Source organism: Nyctibius grandis, chromosome Z (genome assembly GCF_013368605.1).
Source record: "Nyctibius grandis isolate bNycGra1 chromosome Z, bNycGra1.pri, whole genome shotgun sequence".
In the NCBI taxonomy this organism is placed as follows: Eukaryota; Metazoa; Chordata; class Aves; order Nyctibiiformes; family Nyctibiidae; genus Nyctibius; species Nyctibius grandis.
The window spans coordinates 39,196,811-39,220,912 of NC_090695.1; the positions used below are offsets into that span (position 1 = coordinate 39,196,811).

General features: G+C 40.4%; 1 protein-coding gene across 1 annotated transcript in view; it reads left to right on the forward strand.

Annotated features, from left to right (window-relative positions):
* Positions 1 to 24,102, forward strand: part of ADAMTSL1 (ADAMTS like 1) — a 518,348-nt gene that overhangs the window by 445,706 nt on the left and 48,540 nt on the right. Inside the window, 3 exon segments of the mRNA XM_068422922.1 lie at positions 12,630 to 12,840; positions 20,590 to 20,769; positions 22,728 to 22,881. Of these exon segments, the coding sequence (XP_068279023.1) occupies positions 12,630 to 12,840; positions 20,590 to 20,769; positions 22,728 to 22,881 (545 nt within the window).

Consider the following 24,102-nt stretch of genomic DNA (forward strand, 5'->3'; position numbering starts at 1 on the left):
GTTCTTGCCCAGATGCAGGACTCTACACTTGCCCTTGTTATATTTCATTAAATTTCTCCCCGCCCAACTCTCCAGCCTGTCTAGGTCCCTCTGAATGGCAGCACAGCCTTCTGGTGTGTCAGCCAGTCCTCCCAGTTTTGTGTCATCAGTGAGCTTGCTGACAGTGCACTCTATTCCCTCATCCAAGTCATTAATGAATATATTGAATAGTACTGGTCCTAGTACCGACCCTTGAGAGACTCCACTAGATACAGGCCTCCAACTAGACTCTGTCCCATTGACCACCACTCTCTGGCTTCTTTCCTTCAGCCAACTGGCTCACTACCCGATCATCCAGACCACGCTTCCTCAGTTTAGCTGAGAGGATGTGTGGGAGACCGTGTCAAACGCTTTACTGAAATCAAGACAGACCACATCCACAGCTTTACCATCATCTATCCACCGGGTTATGTCCTCATAAAAGGCTATCAAGTTGGCTAAGCATGACTTCCCCTTGGTGAAGCCATGGTGACTGCCCCTAATGATCCTCTTATCCTTGATGTGCCTAGAGACAGCACCAAGGACAAGGTGTTCCATTACCTTTCCAGAGATGGAGGTGAGGCTGACTGGTCTATAGTTTCCTGGGTCCTCCTTCTTGCCCTTTTTGAAGACTGGAGTGACATTTGCTTTCCTCCAGTCTTCAGGCACCTCTCCTGTTGCCCACGACTTAGCAAAGATGATGGAGAGTGGCGTAGCAATGACTTCCGCCAGCTCCCTCAGCACCCGCGGGTGCATCCCATCAGGGCCCATGGATTTATGGACATCCAGGTTGCTTAATTGGTCCCTGACCAATTGGTTTAGCTGGTTTCATACACGTAAGCAAAAGCATTGAACCACAGAATCTAGTCAGCCTTTCTGGAGGGTCAGAAGACATACACCTCAAGACAGATACTGTAGGAGTAGTCAGTGAAGAGTAATTTCATTCTGGTTTTGTTTCATCATTCTTTTTGGATGCTTAAGAAGAACAATGCTAAAGGGATCTTCACTGTTCCTTTTCTTTTTGCTCCATAGTGAGAATAAATGTGGATAGACTAGGAGACTTCATTAGTCACTGAATGCTTCACTTTGAAATTAGTCTGTGGTACCATCACACTCTTCAGTTGCTTTGGTCTCTCCTGGAACAAAATATGGTAAAAGCTTGAATATACTGGCAATACCTCAGATTTATGAAAACACTGAAAGGTGATGGTGATTGTATAGCAGCTGAGAGAGCTTTATAATTTCCATTGAAATTTTGGCTTAATATTTTAGCATGTTACTATTCTTAGTGCATTGAAAACAGATAGAAAAACTGAACTACAGAAATCTGTCTTCAAATATTCACAGCTGTATGGAGTCAGCAAATTCTCATGCTTAAAATTCTTACAGAAGAAAGAAGAAGAACCAGGAAGAGTTGTACACAAAAACTGGAAGATTTCATCCATATTCAAATCCCAAAGCAGCTGAGTTCCCTGTGGTTTCAGACTTTGTTGAGAATTTTTTGCTTATTGCTTCAAGAACAACAGCAGAAAAAGAGCCCAGTCCCTTTTCTCCTGGAAAACAATATAACAAAATTTCCCATTTTGCACTGAACTAAGAAATAGTGAAACACTGTGGAGCAGATTGCTAAGTTGGGAGCCCATAACTGATTTTCAGCACAGTAGGTACAGAGCAAAATATGATATCATTAACTGGGAATACCCTTGTTTGATATTTCTATAGAAAGGATATAGCCAGTTTTGATGTACTGGGAGACTCAGCATTCTTTCTCCAGGAAAGAGAGGAATGAAGAACATGACGATTTTAATTCAGTCATTCAGTTACTTAATTTGTGTCAATCAAGCTACATCACTTCCAGAATTACATACCAGTACTTGAGCAGAGCACAGTCTTCACAGAAGTAGGTGCAGAATAGATGTTCAATGTCTAGAAGTTTCTTCTCTAAGCTCAAAAAATGAAAGGGCAGATCACTCAATTTTGCTAATTGCTATGTTTGTACTCTAAATTACTCCAAAAACAATCAGAAAAATTCTGTTTCAATGTTGGCTTTACTGTTTTCAACAACAAAATGACTCACATCCAAAATGGGCCTATTCCTCAGCCTCCACAACCCAAAATATAGAGGCAGTCATCATCTAATCAGATATAATTGCTCTTGTTTATAACAGCAACAGCATGAGCACCTCGTGGTGAGCCAACAAACTCTACCAAAGGAGTGAAAGAGAATGTTGTAACTGTGTTATTAATTATAACTGCTCAATAGCTTGGTCAATGCTTGTTGAAAAGATTTGGTAAACGTGTATGGAGGAGTGGAGAGAGAAGGAAAGCAATGAAAGCCAGATGGCTGAAAATTGAGGAAATTCCAAGCAATCTCCACAGCTTTGTTCTTGCATATTTTCAAAACTGAACTTTTATTCCTGTACAACAAAGAACAGCTGAATGCTACAAAACCAAAAAAAAAAAATTAAGAAAAAGCAGACAGTTCTAGGAATAACACACAATTTCACCCTAACGCTCTCCCTGTACTCCTTCAAGCCTCTGTTGTTAGCAAGAAGAGATAGGAAACTATCTGAGTGACCCTGATACCTGACTGAAGGGTCAAGATAGCCTGAGTTAGGCTGGGCTCTCACTCATTGCACAGTATCTTCTTTTTCTCTTCCTTTTCTTCTTTTTTTCCCCTGCATCTGCTTGTTTTGTGTTTGTGCAATAAATTACCTATTATTATTTTAATGTTTATTTGATGAATGCAGTATTGTCCATCTGTTTTGCTCTATTCATTTCCCAGATGAAGTCAAACTATAAAGGAAAAAAAAATCAACATGTTTTTCGATTCATTTGGAGATGTGAGGCATTAGGTTGCTGGTAGGTCAGACTTAGTTTAAGATGTGCTCCCATTGACAATCTGAAATTAATTCAATATGTGTGGAAGGGCCAGAGCTTTCTCTAATCCATTAAAGGTGACCTCTGTGTGTGGGAGGGTGTCAATGCATATGTGTTTTGCATCACTCAGGTGAAATATTAGAGCATCTCTGTCTAGTTCATGAAGAAGGTTAAAAGGTTTGCAAGTCATTATGTCTACAGATACTGTAGTATAGCCTTACTGGTGGGAGATACCAGTTGTTGTTTTGTTGCGGTCTTTTCTCAGAGGTGTAAGTTAGAATTAGCATTAATGAGGCAATGCTGGTGTTACTGTCTCTTTGTGCCACAGAAAGATTTTCAACCCCTCACAAACCCCTGACATTTTTTTTTTTAAGTGGGGTGTATTTAAGTCTATTTTGAACTGAAGTACACTGAGAATGTCTTTGACAGCCTTTTAAGATGTAATCCACAGAGCCTCCTGGGATCACAGGCCACGTCTTGAACCATTGATGGAGTAGGTTGGAGAATTAGACATTAGAAGGAATATGCTGTCAGAAAGGGTAGGTTCATCCTTATTTGAAGCCTTAAGTCGAGAAAGAGCTTTAAGAGAAGTCATGGTCTAAGTGAGAGAATCATAATCCCATTTTTTTTCTAGGTTTACCTGGCTAAAGATGGGACTGTACAAAGATGTCTAAACAGGCAGCTGTCCTCCACTGATGGAGTAGAGTTTGTGGCATGCAGTTACCCATTAGAAATATTACTAAACTGATGTACTCTACACTGTAACCAGCTCTTAGTAGATCTTAGTCATTCACAGCTTTGGAGAGACTTGAACCAGTCAGACAGAGGTGAACAGCAATGCATCTAATTACCACCTGATGGATCCACAGATTTGTATTGTTATAACCATATTGGATGGAGGTTTGGGATTTGTTTTTTTTCTTTTTTTAATTATAATAGTTACACTGTCATGTTCCTGATCTGAACAAAGGTGTTCAGATAGGTCAGACAAGTTCATTCCCCTTCCTGTGAGGAAGCAAACTATACTGTCTAAAGTCATTATTTTCTCCAAGATCTAAGAAGCCAGTTTCCCATTCAGGGAAAGTTAGGGGAGAAGTGTATTAAGTTGCCACTCTGTAGTCTGTGGATTCTGCACACGAACCTATATTGATTTAACTAGATGGATGGAGATATGAAGTGTTTTAGTACAAGTTTGGCTATATACATATTAACTTTTCTGACACCATCACTTTGAATATAGTAACTTTTCCTTCCATGCAGTTTTTGAGTCAGATCTTGGTTGGTACTTCCATGAACCTGAATACTTTACCACGGTTGTTTTGGTTATTGATGGGTGTAACACAAGTTGTGAGGAGCTTTTATTGTAGAAGAGTGAATGAGTTATGAAACACATTATCAATCACAGTTTCAGGATCTCAAAGGGGAAAGTAAGAAGGAAATATTGGATCTGCATGTGTCCTTGGCACAAAATTCTTGCACTGCCTTACTAACTGCATGTTGCAAGAAGGGCATTGAATGGCACTCAAACATAAGCACGCATTGGGAGTTTCCCAAGGTCAGTCACAGTACCATATAGATACATGTACCTAAGTTCAACTGTTCTCCCCTCCCCCTACTAAAAAACTAGAGAAAAACCTTGTGTGCCTAATTTTGAGAGACAGCCTGTTTGTACCTTCTGCACTGGTGAAATAGTTCAAGAACAGTTCATCTTAATGAAAATATTATCCCTGTAATGCTGCCAGCCAGGTCAGCAAGAAGCTCATGTTATCTGCTGTTTTTGTGGCAGTACTGCTCATAAAACTTGGACTTGCTAGAGAATTACTTAAGCCCACTCACTGTTATCTGAACACTGTTTCATTCATGAGTCTGCTTTCTTTGTCCATTCAATCCAGTCACATCTCCTTTACTTCTTTCCTGCACTGATCATTCCAGCAAAGGCATCCTTAGATTTTAGAAGAGTCTTGTTACTCTGTGTTCGTTAATCTTACAGGTTGTGAAGTCAGGCTTCTTGTATATTTTTTCCATGTAATTTTCAACTATCTCATTTTAAAATGCTTCATTTTAGATGGTATTTCATATTACTAATAATCAATTCATTGCACATCTTTCTCACCTGCTGATCTTTTTCTTTCTTTGTTTTCTGGTGTCTGTAAGCTTGTTGATTTCTCCTTCAGCAACAGCTGGTTTTTAACATTTTCCATATGGCATAAAGTTAGGCCTAAGAAAAGGTGTTGGTTTATGAGACAGTCCAGTGTGGAGAGCACCAGTGTGAAAAAAGCCAGGGAGTCTTTGATGTAAAGCAGCTCTGTCTTGGGCAGCAGGGTGTTAAACTGTCCCTCTGCTTCTCTGGAGAAGAACCATGTGAAACTGCCTCATAAACCAATCTGCGTAATTTACTTCATAAATTAGCGCTTCTTGTGTTTTTGCATTACTTCCATGTAGGTTTAGGGCAAGGGGTATTATCCTGCTCCACTGTAGTTCCCAAACTGTGTGGTCCTCCCTGCACTTCTCATTCAGTTTCTGCCATCTGCCATTGCAAGGGCAACTCATGCAATTTCTGTCCTATTCCTCAAACCTCCCTATATCACTTCTTAACCAGCTTTCCACCTTTACACTAATTTACTCTGTCCCTCACTGTTTCCTATCTTCGTTTTTGAAAGGTGCTACAAAGGACCTGTTTTCATTGTATCTCACATAAAATATTGAACAACCTCCTTATAAGAAGTGGCTGCTTTAAGCATGAGCCCAAATCTAAACTTGAGACAAAAACTGGTACTCATTTGTCTGTCAAGCCTAACCTGATCTAATGGTTGATGTTCTCTGCCTTCAACTCAAGGGGCAGCAAGACTTTTTTACTGTAAGGAACCTTATATATATTGCTTGAGGCATGTCAGAAGGTTACTCCAGCAACCAAAATTGCCATTTGTAGAGTTGTTGCGTAGTCTGTTTACCCTCTGTTCTTCACTGACTTTTGAGTTCCTCCTCTATTTTCCTCTATTTGGCTCTGTTATATAAATATTGTCTCCCCGCCACATTCAGCTATAATGAGCTGCAATATGCATTGATACCGATAAGTCTACAGTGTGAATGCAGGCCAGTTCTGTCAGCTCCCAGAGCACTCTCATTGAGCCTTTGATCTGCTTGTATGTGTTGGCTGCATAGGCATCTCTTTAATGGATTCCCTTCACTTGCAAGGAAGATGCTTTTTGAAGAAACCTCACTCTCCCTTGTGCATAACAATCCCCTGAAACCTTCCCTGCCTGTTCAGCTCCCTTGTCACATTCGTGACACTGAATAACAGAGTTTGTCAGGCTGGCATTGAACAACAGCTAAGCACGAATTATTTTCCTGTTGCTGCTGCTGCTAATTTAGTAGTACTTTGCCTTTTCATTTTTATTTCTTAATTGATTATTAACTTTTTCAAAGCTTAGTTAAATCTCATTTTTCCTCTGAGGTGTGTGTATACTGTATTTATATTTGTAATGTTTCCTCTAACATGAACTGAAACAGAGCAGCAGGGAGATCACTTCCTAGAGACTCAGATCCATGTTTAAACATCTAGGTGGAGGTCTTAGCTCTCACACTTCATTGCAAAGGAGCAGTCTGATTTTACTGTGAGTGACTTAACAGCTGAATTAAAAATTAGTTGTAGTTAAATTCTTACCTTTCATGCCCCTTTCTTTGAGACTAGGTTGATTGTAAAGTCAGGAAGTGACCTGATAATCCTCATCTCAATCCTGTAGCTTCACTGCAGGAAAATATGCTACCCAAACAGGATTGACAATAACTTTCTCTGCTGTCCAAAGTTTAAGATCACATTCTACATGGTATCTAAGACCTGACACTGAGGATACTGACTCAACTCAATATAAATCTGTTAAAGGAGCCTGAAGAAAGCCTTTCCCATCTATGAAACAGGAAAATTTGCCACAAACACAGCTCCAGATCAGTCACAGAAAAGGAAGAGAGAAGATGAATGGGCTCTGAGTAGACTTCTCAGCCTGCAAAGTCTGATAGAGGACACACAGGTTGACAGAGGACAAGAGGAAGCCAGTATTGACATAGTATGTGATTTGGTCTGTTGCATGCGCATATACACAGCTGCCACTCAGTCCTTGTGCACTAAGGAATGTCTCTATGCAGGCAGGTGTCAGACGTTAAGTAAGACGCTTCCAGGCAAACTTCTCTCCACATTGATGAATGTTTATTTTAGAAATAAGAGGAGTTCTTTTGTATCACTTTCATATGGTTTAACCACATAAAAATGACAATAATTTCATTTTTTTAGAACTAGTTTGGGAGGTCTTTGTGTAGAAGGGTGTTTACTTTTCCTGTGCAGCGTTCAATTTTCTTGGCAGTGCTTGAAGGGATTCTGTCAGGATGAAATCATATATCTCTAGAATATATTCTTTACTTATAACACCTAGCAGCTTAGAATGCTTTGGTTTTTACCATATATACTGTGCATCTAGGGATTGATTCAAAGCTGTTGGCTCCATAGTGCTTTGGCTCAAGACTACACATTTTTCAAGTTCTACCTATATCATTTACTTTTTCCAGACTGACTATGGGGGTGCGAGAGTGCTTTGTTCTAAAGGCTCATGGCTCCACTAGGGCAACAACTCTAATTCTAGAAGCTTCTCCTTGCATGAGTAGTTGCTTACTTGCTGGTGCCACTTTCTGGTCTACCTAGCTAGCAGAATTATTATGTGGGCTACAGTTCTTGTAGCAATGAGCGGGATATTTCAAAACTGAGCCAACAGTGCATTGTTGCCCCTGTTGCTATTCATAACACACTAATTCCTAGAAGATCATGTCAAGCTGAGGGTCCCGTGTGCTAGGCAGTAGACAGAGATGGATCATCCCTGCTGTAGGACCACAACTTAAGCAGACAACATGGATGAAGTTCAAGAGAAAAGAACACTATGATTTTGCAAATGTGAAGTTGAGACACAAGTGGGAGAAGAGTATGATCCAGTCCAGCACTTGAGTCCTTCCTTTCAACTCAAAGGGTACATTCACATAGTCGCAGGCCAGCCCATGTTTCAGTAGTTCTGGTCTCAGTCACCTCTGGAGTTCAGCAAAGAGCCAGGAACAAGGTCCTGCTCACTTGATCCTTCAGTTCTTCACCTGAACTGCTTGGGCACGATATGACGTTTATACTTTTTGTTCTGTCATGAGAAAAAAGGAAAATTCATTTCTAATTAAAATTAAATGTATAAAACTATTTAGAAGTTCACACTCATGTTATGTTAGAAGCTTTTTTTTTTTCTTTTCCTTTTAAACAACTTGAAGTTGATAACAAATGTCCAGACTATATTCTAGTTGAATATATGGGCCCTCACAAAACTTGAAACTCATTAAAGTATATCATGATAAAGTTTAATTTAGAGTTCACAGGCAAGATTTTTGTTAAGCGTGTCAAGATCAGTTCCCTTATTAGAAATATCATGGTTAAGCTGGTTTTCTTGAGAGCATCTCTAATGTTTTTAGCCTTATATTAATGATACAGAATAATTGTGCCTTGATTGAAATAAAGATTTTCAGATTATTGGGCCTTTTTTGGCAACTGGAGCTTCACAATTGTTCTCTTTCTTTTATTCAAGGGAGCTGCAAATATTCACATTTTAAAACATACTGACCACGATTAATTGTGGAAACTACTTTTTTACCTGAAGTTAAGTACATGCGTAAGCACTGCTTAGTTAAACCTACTTTATTTAATGAGAATGTTCCAGAAAATTACAGTTTCTCACTGGCGCCTTAGAAAGGAGAATTTTAATTTGTAAAATTAGTAGTATATTACAGATTATTAGTCTAATTCATAATATGAACTGACTGTTAGATTTCCTAACTGGTGTTCTTCTGTTCATAAAATCTGTGATTACTAATTCACTTTGTTAGTTTATAGTTCCTGGAAGTGCAAGAAATTTAGCGCTCCAGTTGGTTGGGCTTTTCATGAATTTATGTACAGTTTTTAGACCACACCCTTAGCATTGTGTATAAGAAAACTAAAGGAAAACCATTGCCTTGAGCAGTCAGATCAGGTTCACTACTTAGTTTGCTTATCTTCATGTGAGTTGTATGTCTCCATACACTTCACCAACTCTAAAAAAACTACTAAGGCATCACAACAGTCTGCTGGAAGCAGGAGATTGTTCATTTGGAAAATGAAAGGTTTCTGTGATCAGTTTTGTATTTTGAATTTGTGATAATACTTGAAATAAGCTGTATTTTGGAACCATCCTCTGCTCCCTATACATTTCCAGTTGAAATTTGTTTTCATTTATGTTCCTCTGAAAAACATACACATATGTGTATTCTGATACATGTAGCACTAATATACACATATCCATTTCAGCACATTCAGCCCTATGAATTGCCTTTTTCCTATTACATTCCTCTCTATTAGCCATCTCTAAATGTCTCTGTGGTATTTATTAATATAATTTTCCTTCAATCAGTTCAAATATTCAACGTATCATATTTATGTCAGCCTCTACAGAGGATGAAAACCTTTTGAATTCTGTTTTTTCTGAAGTACAGTAACTGAAATATCTTAAAAGTCTAGTTTGTACTTAAATACATAACCACTACTTAGGCATTTAGGAGATGGAGACAGACAACTGATGAACTGATAGACCTAGAATAAGGACAAGCCAGGAGTTTAGGGGCAGAGATGTGCCAAGGTCATGCTGTAAAAAAGGCTTAAAAGACATTGTTTCTCTGTTGCTACATATTAGTATAGCTTTGGACACTAGTGCAGGAGAAAGGAGGGATAAAAACAATGTTTCGGACCAAAACCATGCAATCTCTTTACTGGGCTCTGGGAAGCAAAGCAGGAAGTACCAAACCATGACTTTCAGCTGGGCTATAAACTAGCAAGTATGCAGATTTTGCCAAAAGTCTGTGCCTTAACAACAACTATGGTCAGCTCATGAAGATTCCAGTTCCACTTGCACAAGGTTCCCTTAGCTTGATCCTGTAACTACCATATTCACCTTTTTAAGTATAGGATTATTTCCTACTTGAATTTTAATTCTGGTGTTGTCAGATGCATGCAGGACATGATAGCATTATTCTTTTGTGTACGGCATATGGATTGGAAGAGTCAGTTCAGTATGGCCAAAACACCCAAAAGCAAAAAAGAGACAGAGGAACGCACAGATAAGGACCATAAGAAATAAGACAGGAATTATTTCACTTGGCATCACATAACACTCTACAGTAAGGGTAAAACTCTGTTACTACAGAAAAAAATGGTATTTTTTTAAAAAAAAAAAAAAAAGAATCATTATCTCCAACAGTACAAGTAGTTTAAAAACTAAATTTAAATTTGGTAGGATAATATTAGTTCAAAGTGTTGCAAGCACCTTTAGCTGTTATAAAATAATGTTACAGCCCTGTGATTCTATTCTATAAGGTTATCATTGATCTTCTCTGTGTTTTTTAAGACTTTGAAATTCTGCCAATCATGTATATCATTTATGGTTTTGGTTACTTGTGCATCCCTAGCCACTTTTTATGTCTCTGCTCTACTCTACATTCTTTACTTCGTATCTGTGAAAGCCCATAAAAGTCACTGGGGACTATGAAAGTACAAGGGTAAGAGAGAATTTGACCTTATATTTCCTGAGGACCTCTAAGGAATCTCCTGTTTAAAGCAGCTGGAAAGAATTGTGAACAAACCGATGTTATGGGTAGGGCAACAGATGCAACCTGCAACAGAAATTTCAAACACTGGAAAAACAAATCCTTTCTCTTTACTGAAACACAGCATTTCTTTCTGGAAGAAGAAACAGACACCCTCTTCTGCAGAAGCCAAGATCTCCAAAGAGTTTATGTGGCCTGCTAGCCACTGAGATGTGAACTGCCAACAGAAACATCGTGCACTTATACCAATAACAAACAGTGAGTTGCTGGAGGCAACAGCTATTACCATCACTTGAATAAAAGAAACTCTGGCAACTAACCATGTTTCAAAATAGATTCTGAAATAAGAAAATGCCTTCTTTTCAGCACCTACTCAAATATCTTATTTTAGGTTGTGCCAAAACTGAAGGGTAGCTGATATCCCCACTACTTCTGACTAACAGTTTTATGGGAAAATCTGGGAAGACCTCTCCCCCTAGAACATTCGTATGGAGAACATACTCCAGCTTAGCTTAACTGGCTGCCAGATGTCACTCCTATTCCACTGCTAAATAGCTCCCGGTACACGTACCAGGCTTTAGTGGCCTTCAGTGTATTATGGCCTGGAAAGTGACCATGGAAACCTCTAACTCAGTATGCTAGATGTGTTCGTTGTTAGAAAGGGTTAAACACATTTTTGTCATTGCTACTAGCAGAACCAAGGCTGTTGTCTAAAAGCATACTACAGTGTTGTTAGTGCTTACGGTGGTGGTCAGGACATATCCTGTCCTGTTATAAAATCAGAGAATGTCATCAGCAGATGGAGCACAGAAGGGGAGCAATGTGGCTTTTTGGTCCATCAGCATTATCATCTAGGGAGGTAAAAATATTTCTTACCTACTAGCTCTTTCAATTTTATATCGGTGTTACTGAGGGGGAGGGAACGAATGCTCAAAACAACTTTATAAAATAGACAAATTAGAGTTGTTCTGTGACTGTAGGATGGCACAACCTTGAGTGATTATTTCCATAATGTGTTTACCAAGATGATGCGTATTAAACGTGCTGAGCAGTTTCCATTGACTGCTGATCTCAGACCGTCAGAGTGGTTTTCCTCTGCTTCTTCCACAAATTATGCTTCATGCTGCTGACATATTTCATAACTTTCCTTCATTGTCTGCCTCTATCCTGCTTGGAGCCTGAGGGTGTCTTTCTTCATAATCAGTCTCTTTAGTTTCTTGCTGGCTTTGCTTTCTTCAAGGGCAGGTTCTCTGAGCCTTCCTTGTCCTGAATGTTTAATTTACTCCCCCAACAATCAGTTTCAGTAACGTCATGCAGGAAAGGAAGCTGTTCTTCAGGATTAGAAAAAGTGGCAGTATTTGGCTCTCATACTTTTATTTTGGATGTGGGAGTATGTCCAGGTCAGTGTAAGGTTTTGCATGAAGTGGACTGGAAGATTGTTTTCTTATTTTCTTATTCTGAATATAGAACTTTTTGTGTACACATTTCTGCTTATGTCTGAAGTGCCTTCTAGTAAAGTATAAGAGCAGAAGACCTAATATTTTAAGCAATTTTCTGTGTACAGCTGACAGAATTAGGGGTTGTATTCAGTACAGCTCAAACAGCAGAAATCTTGTTTTAATGTGATGAATACTGAAATTCAGTCATCATCTGGAAGAAATTCCTGCTCAGCAATTCACTGATACATTCCTTTGGTAGGCTTTGTTAATATCTTCATTTTTTTTTTTTGTTTAAAGACAGAAAAAAAATAGCTAATTAAATCCATTCAGTGTTGAAATACATTAGCCAGGCTCCTGCACACCAAAAACTTTTGATTTAAGATACAAAACTCTTCCTGTGATATTGCAGGAGTCCCAAAGACTTGAAGTCCAAGAGCTTTTGACAAGAACTGAAAATGCAGAGGAACAGTAAATATTCTTTTTAGCCTCATTCTGCAGCTACAGGAAGGATGACAGTGATCAGAGAAGGAGAATTCCCTTTCATTTACTGTTTCTTCACTCCATCTGTCATTATAAAAAGAGAAAAATCAAGGTGACTTTATTCTGTGCTTAAGGTTTTCTCTCCTGACCCCTTCACAGCTGGGAGATTGGGAAATGGAGCACCTGTAGTCTTACCTGTGGGGTAGGATTGCAGACACGAGATGTCTTCTGTTCTCATCTACTATCAAGAGAGACTAATGAGACCGTGATTTTGGCAGATGAACTGTGCTATAAACCTAAGCCATCTCTCGTGCAAGCCTGTAATCGCTTTGACTGCCCACCCTCCTGGTATCCTACGGAATGGCAAGAGGTAAGAATCTATGTGCAATCTCATTTTATGACTGCTAAAAGTAGTCATTACATGCATTATCGATTGTCCTGGTTTGGCCTAAACCAGGCCGATTTTCCTTTCAGTGATTTTTGCTTTCAGCTAAGTCTCCTCTAAGTAACTGCACTTTCTGAAACTAACTGCATGTTTGCAGACAGTGTCTGCCTCCAGGACTGATAACGCCCGAAGTTTGTAGTTATCGCTGAGGCACCGGTAGGGATGTTGTGCAGTAAGGCTCTTGCTGTACTTATTCTTAGAGAAACCAAGGTCACTGCTGAATTCCTCACTGCTTACGAGTGAAGAGTCGAAGGGGGGTTGCAGCTGCAGTGGGGAGCAGACAGGGCAGGTGACCCAAAATTGACCAACGAGGGTATTCCATCCCATACACGTCATTCTCGGTATAAAGCGGGGGGATCACGAGGGTCTCGCCCCTTTGTGCTATGGCCGGTGTCCAAGGAGGACTCCGTCTGTTTTCCTGCTGCCCCCGATCCCGATCTGTGCATCCCTGAATCCAGCTCTCGACCGTTGCTAGGCCCAGCCTGGGCCTTCCCGGAGCCTGCCCTGCAGTGCCGGTGGTGACGTGGCTGACTTCAGGGGAGCTCAGTCTTGGTTTTGTATATATATTTGTATATATTTGATTATTTCTATTATTATTATTATACTCTTTTTCATTATTATAGTTTATTAAAACTGTTTTAACTTTCCAACCCGTAAGTCTCTCTCCCTTTTCCCTTTCCCTTGCCCTCTGGGGGAAGGGGGGGGGGTAACAGAGGGCATCTGCCACAGGTTTAATAACTGGCCCAGCTTTAAACCGTGACATCGATGCATCATTTTGCTTTAGCCCATCAAGAGGATTCATTAATCATTCTGATGAGCCATTAAAAAAATGAAAAAGTGTGCCTTTTTGTTCTTTAAAAAAATGCGTCAGCATTTTCAGAGGCAAATAATGACTATAGCTACTTCTAATGCAAAATTACTGGAAACTCTTAACAGCTGGCTATAGATTCCAGACAAAAATATCAGGAATATGATGGTCAGCAGCAGTGAGTGGATTTGGGTAGCAATGCCAAGGTTTCTACGAATACAAAGCTATAAGGATCAAAGACGAGAGAATCTCTGAAGCGTGTTGGGTATTCCCTATATTCTCAAATAACAATTTAGTTTAGGACAAGAAACACTCCTCATCCTTCAGTGTCACAAATGAGTGTCAGGCACTTCCCTTTGCAAGATAGGTGCCTTATTACACTAACACTGAAAATTGCTGTCTACACAATGGATCTGCACAAGGCTTTCCATCTTTGGAAAGCAACCTGAAATGAGTTTATTTGCTGCCATCTGGTTGCAAATGAAAACACTTGTGCAATTTAAAAGATTTAAAGATGCTTCTGTTGGATGTCATACTGCACAGGAAGAAAGGATCCTGCCCTGCTGTCAAGAGTAAAGGAAAAATTTGCTGTGTGGTGAAGGTGCAAGCAAAAGGTCTGTTTAAATCTTCACTTCTGCTGGGTGCAAGGATTCATTCCATCCTATGAGAAAACTGTGAGCACTTGGCACGGTGCTTACATATGCCTACCCAGTCTCCATCCATAAAATCTGCTCTTTACTTAACAGCCAGGGAGATGTTAATGTACTCATAAGTCTGTGAAGCTGTACTTCATGGGAGAGCTCTGGGTCCGGGCAGCCATCCCAGCAACAAAAATTTATGCCAGCCTGATGTTTTGTCAAAGCTATATAACTAGCCTGTGGCATTGATCCTATGTGTAAAACAATTCAGTAATACTTCATGCTTTAATTTGTCTACTGATATTCACATAGACATATTTGCTTAGTTGTACTTTTGAATATTTCTAGGCTATAGTCATACATAAATGCTGTACTTGTAAATAGCAAATAGTATTCTACTAGCACATAACATAATAAAGTCAAGCATTTCTAAGTTAGGATATGCTAGAAGGAGTGCCTCTGCTCATTAAAATTCTATAATTGGCCACAGTCTTTACAAAAAGCAATTTTCTATAAGTTTATTTGAACAGTCAAAAGAGACATACATTACAGTATGCTGAAAAATTGACTTTCTGCTAACAATGACCATTAGCTATAGGCCACCTTAGAATGGTACCAAAACAGTTTCTGCAATTTCCAAACAGATTATTTACAAGATTTTAACATCTTCCTCAACAGTGTAATCGTGTATTTCCACCTGTCTAAAGTAATGTTTTAGACATTTTTGTATCTGCTCAGGGGCTCTCAGATGTGCTGTCTTTTTGAGAGGTGTAGCAGCTCATAGGGAGGGGGGAGATCAACTAAGTAAAAACACTTTAACAAGCATATTAATCAGGAATTAAAACAAACTGCTCAGTTCACACCTTTTGTGTTAGCTGCTGCCTTCTCTAGGCTGGGTGGAGAGAGAGAACTTGTGCTGCAATTCATTGCTGCAGCTTAACGAAGGTCATGTTATAGCTGTTCTGTGCTTCCACGGGCTTTGCAGGCTGGCCAGCTGTGTACACAGCTCCTCACTACATGGTCACTGAATATTTCCTGTGCTTACCTTTCACCATGAGAAAACAGCACAAAAAATGTACTCCTCTATCTACCGTCTTCTGCCTCTGTTTAGATGAGTTTAGTACAAGAAAAAAAGCCTAATCCATCAAAATGAATTTCCATTCTCTCATTTTTTAAAGATCTCTCTTCCTTCTTTGCACCACCAACTTCTGTGCAGTTCTTTCCACCCTGTAGGAAAGCCAAGACTCTCAGCTCAGTCTCACGCAGGTTTCCCATGGATGACCTCTATGTGAAAACCTGCACCATCAATCCAGTGCGTTGCACTTAGAGATTATTACAGCTGTTGGCTCCTGGGATGTGTGAGAGAAAAGACCATTTGGACAGGATGTGAGTGGCTGAGACTTCTCCTGGAGGTGAGCTCCAACCATGCAGCAGACATGCCATGGAGCCCTCCAGCAGAAGAAATCCTGCAGGAGGATTTCTTTCCTTGCGTTAAGCGACCCACAGCACCTTCCCTCTCCCCAAATACCTGAAAGGGTTCCCTACGTACAGGGAGACAGAGGGGCCTGCAAGAGGGTGCCTTTCTCACTCTAAGGAAGGTCCTTTAAAGCTTCACCAAGAGTAGAGGGTAACATCTGTTCTCCATACAGCCTGTTTTGAAGCCATTTCTTTGGTCTCATCTGTGGAGTTTGTCGTGCTTTTCAGAGCACTCTTTCACAATAGTTTCAAGCAAACAAACAAACAAAATATTTAAGCTGCAATGAGCAATGTTTTCTTTTCTAAGATCTTTTATGCTTGTTAAGGAAGGGTTGTCTGAATTAAATGCTGTTAGAAGCCTCAGTGTTCCTGGCAGGTAAACACACTATAATTACCAGTGTTGTAACATTCCAAGCGATTTTTAAAAATATCTGTTTACAGATTCAAGACCATTTATTTTTAAATGGTTCTGTTTCTTAGCTAAATCCATTAGGTTGTTTATCTTATTTTCAGTAGTGTGCTTCTGGAGGAAAGTGGATATGAGCTTTCATTTTTACAAGGCCCTATAAATATCTACTCTGCAGATCTCAAACGGGAGACATATATGACTAAATCTTCATCCTCAGAATCACAGAATCAATCAGGTTGGAAGAGACCTCTGGGATCATCGAGTCCAACCATTGCCCTGACACCACCATGTCAAATAGACCATGGCACTAAGTGCCATGTCCAGTCTTTTCTTAAACGCATCCAGAGATGGTGACTCCACCATCTCCCTGGGCAGCCCATTCCAATGTCTAATGACCCTTTCTGAGAAGAAATTCTTCCTAGTGTCCAACCTGAACCTCCCCTGGCGAAGCTTGAGGCTATGTCCTCTTGTCCTATCACTAGTTGCCTGGGAGAAGAGGCCGACTCCCACTTCACTACAACCTCCCTTCAAGTAGTTGTAGACTGCAATAAGGTCACCTCTGAGCCTCCTCTTCTCCAGGCTAAACAACCCCATCTCCCTCAGCCGTTCCTCATAGGTCAGACCCTCCAGACCCTTCAGCAGCTTGGTCGCCCTCCTCTGGACTCGCTCCAACACCTCAACATCTTTCTTGAAGTGCGGGGCCCAGAACTGAACACAGTATTCAAGGTGTGGCCTCACCAGTGCCAAGTACAGACCTCCTTTGTTTTATTACTGAATAAGCACCATAGTCTCAGTCTCAGCATTCTCTTTTAGCTGCTCAGTGCTATCTTTGCTCCAAAGTTAACTAGAACAATGGCTTGACAACAGAGTCAGCACTGGAAAATTGGTAACATTTTCAGATATTTTCCTAGCTATTTTTTCTCTATATTGTAAAAACTCCTTTCTAAATCTTCAAGTGTCAGGCCTTAGAAAGCAACTAAAAGACCTGCTGGGAGAAAAATGTTTACTCCCTTTGCAGATGCTTTATCTTACTGTAGAGTCATAGCAGAGAATTCATTTTTGAGAATAAGGCCAAAACTTGTACTGCTGTAGTCCAACCACCTTGAATATAGGGTAGTGCAAAATTAAACCACTTGGGAGAGCTGAGGGGTAGAACAACCGCTTCCTCGACTGTCCCTGTAAGCAGGACTGACCGTAAAATGGCATCCTTTCAAACATTCAGCTACTGCCCCAAACTGGTAGGAGTTACAATGCTGAGTGACAGTTGCCCAGCCCTTTATTTTTCATTAATAACTGCCTTTTTTTTACAAGTTTGAGAAGAGACTATCTTGCCTGCCTCCCAAACAGCGGAAATGGTGGTTTTGCCTGAATCCTGTGCATTGTGTGCATGTGAGTAGATCCTCATAGTCATGTGCTGAGGCAGAAAGACATCCTGCTTTCCCCCTCTGCTTTCAACGGTGTCCATCAATTCTTTGTGTTAATTATCATTTATGGATTTTGCATGAGCAGAAACAGATACCAAAGCAATGACTGCTGTGAGAGAGGCCAAGGCCACAGTTCCACCAGCAGTTTAGGATGACATACACCAGCACTTCTACCAAAGCAGAAAATAGCTGCTGCAGGGATGTATTTCTTGCCCTTATAGCACCTACTCCTTTATATCTCCAGAAGTGCTGTGCAATCACACAGTGGTCCTGGTTAAAGCTAACCAGAAATAAAATTAGCTTTAGCCTAGATTAATTTTCCACTCTGGTTCACTATGCAGCCACACAAATGCCTACGCCAGCCCATGGGAAAAGGCCGCACAAAACCAGGAATAACTGGCTGGCAGAATTGGGTGCGTAGGTTGTCTTCTTTGGTGTCAACCTTGCCTCATGTTTGCTTAAGCTGATTGTTGAACTAGGCATAATCAGGCAGCAGATGTGGGGAGATGCCACTCTGGAAGTTGGTACCTTGGCAAAGTCCCAGATCCCCTGTAAAGGAATGTCAGGGGATATCAGGCTTGGCTCTGCTCAGAAGCTGAGGGGAGCAGAAATATCAGGAGAGATGGTTCAAACAGCCACGTTTTACCTACTTGGGTGGGTGATGGGAAACCACCCTATGATAAAAGTGCCTTTCTCTGTTGTAACGGTGCTGTGAGAGCTTTCTGAACAGCAGAGAGAAACAGCACATTATTCAGACGGGATACGTCCAAATGAGAATCCTCCAAAAATTACTGCTTCATATTGCCTGTAAATACAACCAGATGTTGCTGTCATTGATTACCTTTTTTCTTGGAAAAATGTGATGGCTGGAAGCTTCCACTAGAGAAAAATCAGCAAAGACCCGAGCGCAGTGAAGGCTCCAGAGGTGAAATACAGGTACAGGCAGAGCTCCAGTGCAGTAATCTGGGACTGTCTTAGAAGAGCATTCCTGCAGACAAGGAGGAATTTCATTACTGCATTTGGCTCTCTCTGGCACTTAGAAATAGAGTTTGGTGTTGAGTAGCAAGTTATTCTTCATGGAACAAAGCTATGTAAGTGACTGAAGGGCAAGAAGCAAGAAAAGATCTGTTTTGTTTTATTCTTTTATCTGGTAGTGATGGAAGGGCAGGGAAACTTCCTGGGATTTGATTGATTGACAGAAGGAACATGCTTTTGTTGTATTCATACAGTGCCTAACCCGTTTTGGCTCTGGTATACGATGACAGTCCTTAGGCAATCTTGAAATAAGACTTTTAATCATATTTTTCTTGATCTACTCTCTCCTCAGGAATGAATTGTCCTCGAATGAAAGGTTGATAAATATTTTCTTTTGTCGAAAAATAAAGTATTGTTTTACTTGTTTAATTTTTTGGAAGCCTTTGGGCTTTGTAGCATTCTAAGTAAGTAGGACAAAAGCTATTTTTACTCATTAGAGAGCAAACCAAACTGAATATAAATATGTTTTTCTGCACTTCCTTTCTGTCTTTCAGGGAAAATGTATATCCTAAATAATCAGGCTAGCATTAAAGCTTATGCAGCGCTCTCTAAGAGAGAAGGGCCTTTCACGACTGCAAGATTTTCTAAAACAGTCCCTTTTTAACTGCTTGAGTATAAGTTTTAATACTTCTTCATATGGTTTTCTGCTTCTCAGGCATAATTCACATGTTGTAAGCTATAAGCAACTCCTGGTCATGTCAGCATAGTGCACGCTCCCGCTTCTTCTTTGCTAGGAGAAGGGACAAAAGGAGTTGAGCTGGCTGGACTGAGCAGAAGAACTGGGAGCCTGTTACCAGCCTCAGGAAAAAGATCCTCAGGAAAACGGGCTGAGCAACTGAGTTTGCAAAAAAGATTCAGGAAAGCTATTAAATCTGCTTGTTCAAAATTTCCTGCCCTGCTTGAGTAGAAAATGGATACAGAAAGGGATATTTACATTAAAGAGAGAGGGGAGGTGGGTTCTCTGGGTATTAATCATCCCAATTTACTTTGATTCAAATAAACCATCCTCCTTACCTTTTAGAAAGACTACACACTGCTGTCATGACAGCCATAAATATAAAAGGGCTGCATGGATATTTAATGGTTTATTATACTAACCTTATAAACCAGTTACTGAGACTAACAGTAGATTGCAGCTGATATACAGCTTTTGCATGAATTAAAAATCAAAAAAATGCCATAATGCAAGAAGTCTTCAACGATAGAAAATTACAAAAGGAAGAAAAAGCAAAGTGATAAACTGGGGAGATTTTTGTTTATCACACTCTCAAATGTCCATTTGTTTTTCTTGCTAATGTAAACATTCATTTAACAAGCTAAATTTGAGTATTTACTTCAAGCTAACTATTTAGTTCATAGTGCTGTTATCTAATATGTATAATCAAATCCTGGAAATGAAGGTCTTGAATCATCTACTGCTGGAGAAGACTTTTCCACTCTCTCTCGCACCATCAGGAGCACAGTCAGAGATCAGGCAGAGATATTAGGATGTAGGTCCTTCACATCATGTGCAAGCATCTCATTTTCCAGTTGGTGGAAAATGGAGAGGACTGGAAAGGACTTACAGGAAAGGACAATTTTTCCGCCTCCATACTTCAATTCTGACCCATTGTTTCCATGTCTTTTGTACAAATGCCTGAAAACAGAATATTTCAGAAATACTGAAGAAGGTTTTCTAAATATTAGCAAAATAAGCTGCTTCCACTTTCCAAAATATTTCTGACATTTTTGAAATAAGTCTGCTTTGACGTCTCTGAAATTTTTTTATATTTTCTATTTGGCCAAAACTGAGTGTTAATTTCTACCCAAATTCACAAGTAATTTTTGCTGCAAGTTGCCATGGTGGAAGTGTGATGTAAGATGGCTGACTCTCATCTCCCACAGTGTTCGCAGACATGTGGCGGTGGTGTCCAGAAGCGAGATACACTTTGTAAGCAGCGCCTGGCAGATGGAAGCTTGTTAGAGCTGCCAGAAACCTTCTGCTCCATGCCAAAGCCAGTTACCCAACAAGCTTGCAAAAACAAGGATTGTCCCAATGAGTGGCTTCTCTCTGACTGGACACAGGTATGTTATTTGTATGCATGAGTGTTGTGCTGTTCTTGGTGATGAAGTTCCTCGATCACTTGGGATAAAGGAGCTAAGTGAGCTTAGACTGCATAAAGTGTGTTATGCCCAGTTTTGTCCTGTAATCTGTCCTTATCATCCTGGTAGGGGATGTGATCACTAGCTCAACGTTCCTCTTTGGAGATTGCCTCCACAGATGTGGCTTAGCCATCCAGCCAGACCATTAAAACCTCCCTTCTGGCATAAACACAAGTCATGCTGAAAACAATAAATCCCTGCCTCTGTTCACTCCTATGCTTATGTTCATCCAAGGCATCAATGAAGAGTAATCTTTACTCCCCCAAGCTGAATGCTTTTTCTTCTCAAAGTCTGGCTGTTCTCATATCAATAGTCTTTTCCTCTTGGGGCCACTCCAAACTTTCCCTACAAGGCAGAGAAGAGAAGGGAGGAATTCCTGCAGTCTGCTGTAGGCACATCATTACAGACACCAATCCTCTTTCATTCTAGGACACTGCTTTTGTGATGTTAGCTAGCTACTTCCTTCCTTCAGTTTAGGGATGGCAAAACAAACTCACTCTACTGAAGTCTCTTGTATTTTCCCAGGCTCCCTTTCTGGCCCCATATGGCTTAAGAAAAATTCCCTTTGTATTTATGTCAGTATAACTGAAAATATAATTTGACCTTTTAAAGCCAGTAAGCATGAAACTCATTCCCCATCTTGCACTCTCTGCCACCACTCTCCCAGTTCTCTTTCATGGATGGAGGTGGAAATGGTCTTAATAGTGAAAAAACCACCAGTCACCTCATGGAGCTGTCCCACCTGCACCCTTCATATGTTGATCTATCTTGACATTTTACTCAAATAAGCGCATGCTCTCATGAAGTCTGCTGCCAGGAGACACATAGCCATTCTGGCAGTGAAGATGGTAATCTTATTCCCAATCTGTCCTCCTTCACAAGAAGTTGCTACATGGTTTATGTTGACATCTGTACAACTCATGTTTCTGTGCATTAGGACTTATTAAAATCAAATCTGACTTCACTCTCTCCTCCCCATTTCACTTGAAGGCTGCCATGTTTTTGCTCTTCTTACCCTTACTATGTTTTCTCCCCCTCACTTCATCTACAATTCCCATTACCACATGTGTGCACCTACATGTAACAGAAGTGCACGTGTATCTTTCTGCTACCAACTTTCTAGCACTCAAACCACTTTCCAGCACCTTCACAGACTGCTGCCTGAGTCCCAATGCAATGGCACTGCCTGTATCTTGCTTTCTGTGATGCTGTATACATGAATGTGAAATAAAATAGGCATGCTGATTTCCATCAAACAATGCCCAGCTGTGCATTGAGCACCATAGTCTGGCATTAGAGGGTTTATACTCTTTTGTGTAAGCCATGTGTGGTAACTTCCAAGCTGAGATAACTCATTGGTGTCTGAAACACTCATCCATGTATTATTTCTAAAAGATCTGCAATAGTAAAGCTCAAAGATTAAGTTTAGGCCAAATTTTAGCAGAACAGGATGTATCTGTGAAGTGCAACTCGATGTGGTCTGTTCTTGGCTATGAGAAGGAGATTTTCCAGCCAGCAAACACAGACGTACAGAAACAAAGTGCAAAGACAAGCTTTGTACTGTAGCACAGTACCATTAAAACAAGAGAGAGCATGTGAGAGAAAAAAGTGCTAAAGGGAGCATGGGAAGATTCAAAGCTTCAAAGGACAGAAAATACCTGATATTTCATCTCCCTGCTGTGCCTGCATGCACTGTTTGTAACTGAATGGCCAGGTGCTGCTCTGCTTTATTCCACTGTGATATTTTGAAAGCTGTAACTGATCTGCACCATGGTATGAGTACGCAACGTGGATATGTGAGATGAGGGGGTGTGTGTGACAAGGAGCACCCTTTTGCTTTTAATACACATTGTTCCTAATGTTTCTCATTCTGTTCCTAGTGTTCAGTGAGCTGCGGAGAGGGTACCCAGAGTCGAAATGCCATTTGCAGAAAGATGCTGAAAACTGGGAGTTCTATCATCATCGATTCCTCACTGTGCCCACCTTTGCCATTCTCATCCTTGATCAGGCCCTGTGCACTAGGCACCTGTGCTAGTAAGTGGAAAAGATACTTGTGAATGTATGGGGAAAGGGATCTTGGATTTCCATCACTAAGAAAACCCATGCTGTCACCTGCACCATAACCTCTTGTGCCAGTGTTACTCGGTCTTGCAGAGTGGCTGCTGCTGCTGAGTTGTTCTGTCTGTGAACAAGTATGCTTTGTTTAGCAATAAGGCAAGTCAGTGGATGAGAGCTATAAATTTTACTGTTGGAGCTGGGTCTGAGCCAATGCACTGGAAGGGAGCTACTAGTTTCTGGAAGAAATGGCTCAAAATTCTGACCGAAATCTAGATCTAAATTTCACAGCTGGAATGTAGAGGCTCAGAGATACAGCACAGAAGCCTGAGGGCAGCTGCAAATAAACCCTCTGCTAGAACAGCTGCAAAGAAAATGATTGGTAAGGGATTTTGTTGAAGATCATTTAAAACACACTATTGTGTCGCTCAGAACCCTCTATGACTTGGGATTTCTAATGAACCATGCAACATAAGTTAGATGTATTTTATGTTGGTATTTCATACATTTGTTGTTGCCCTTCATAAGAGCAGTAGTCTCCCTGTATGCCCTGCCCTTACTTGCGGTAAGCCAACTGGATATGCAGAAGTTCAAAAGTCAGTCTACCTTCAGCTTAAGCTGACTATAAACTCTGAAACTGCTAAACGTTGGGTACATTAGGGAGAAAAGAAGATCTGACATTCAGAACCAAAGCTGGGACCAAATGTTGCATGCTATTTACTAATAATATACCTATGCTGCTTTATTTAGTGCTTCATAACAAAGATCTCTGTCATAGCGATCTGGAAACTGGAAGAACACACTAAACTAGTGCATTTTAATAGTATTTACTGTGTTTTCAAGCCTAGTCCAGACAGTTTTGTTCTGTTCAATGCTACTCCCTGAGCTAGAAGCACTTTCACTCTTCCTTACTGCTGTGGGCTGCAAGATTGTGTTGTCTTTGAGGGTTTGGATGGTATACACTTGTCTTTTCAGTGTATTTATTAAGCAACAATCTTCAATTCAATACTTTAATAAGAAGAACTAAATTTCTACTCGAGTTTTCTCCATCCCATAAAGCTTTTGTCCCTGGCTCTTTGGCTTCTGCCTGTATCCTGGCTGGGACTACTTTTGCATTCCTAAAGTGCGCATCGTTATTCCTCTTATTTTGATTACTCCAACTTAATGTTTGGGAGCTGGAGGGCAGTTTTTCCCATTACT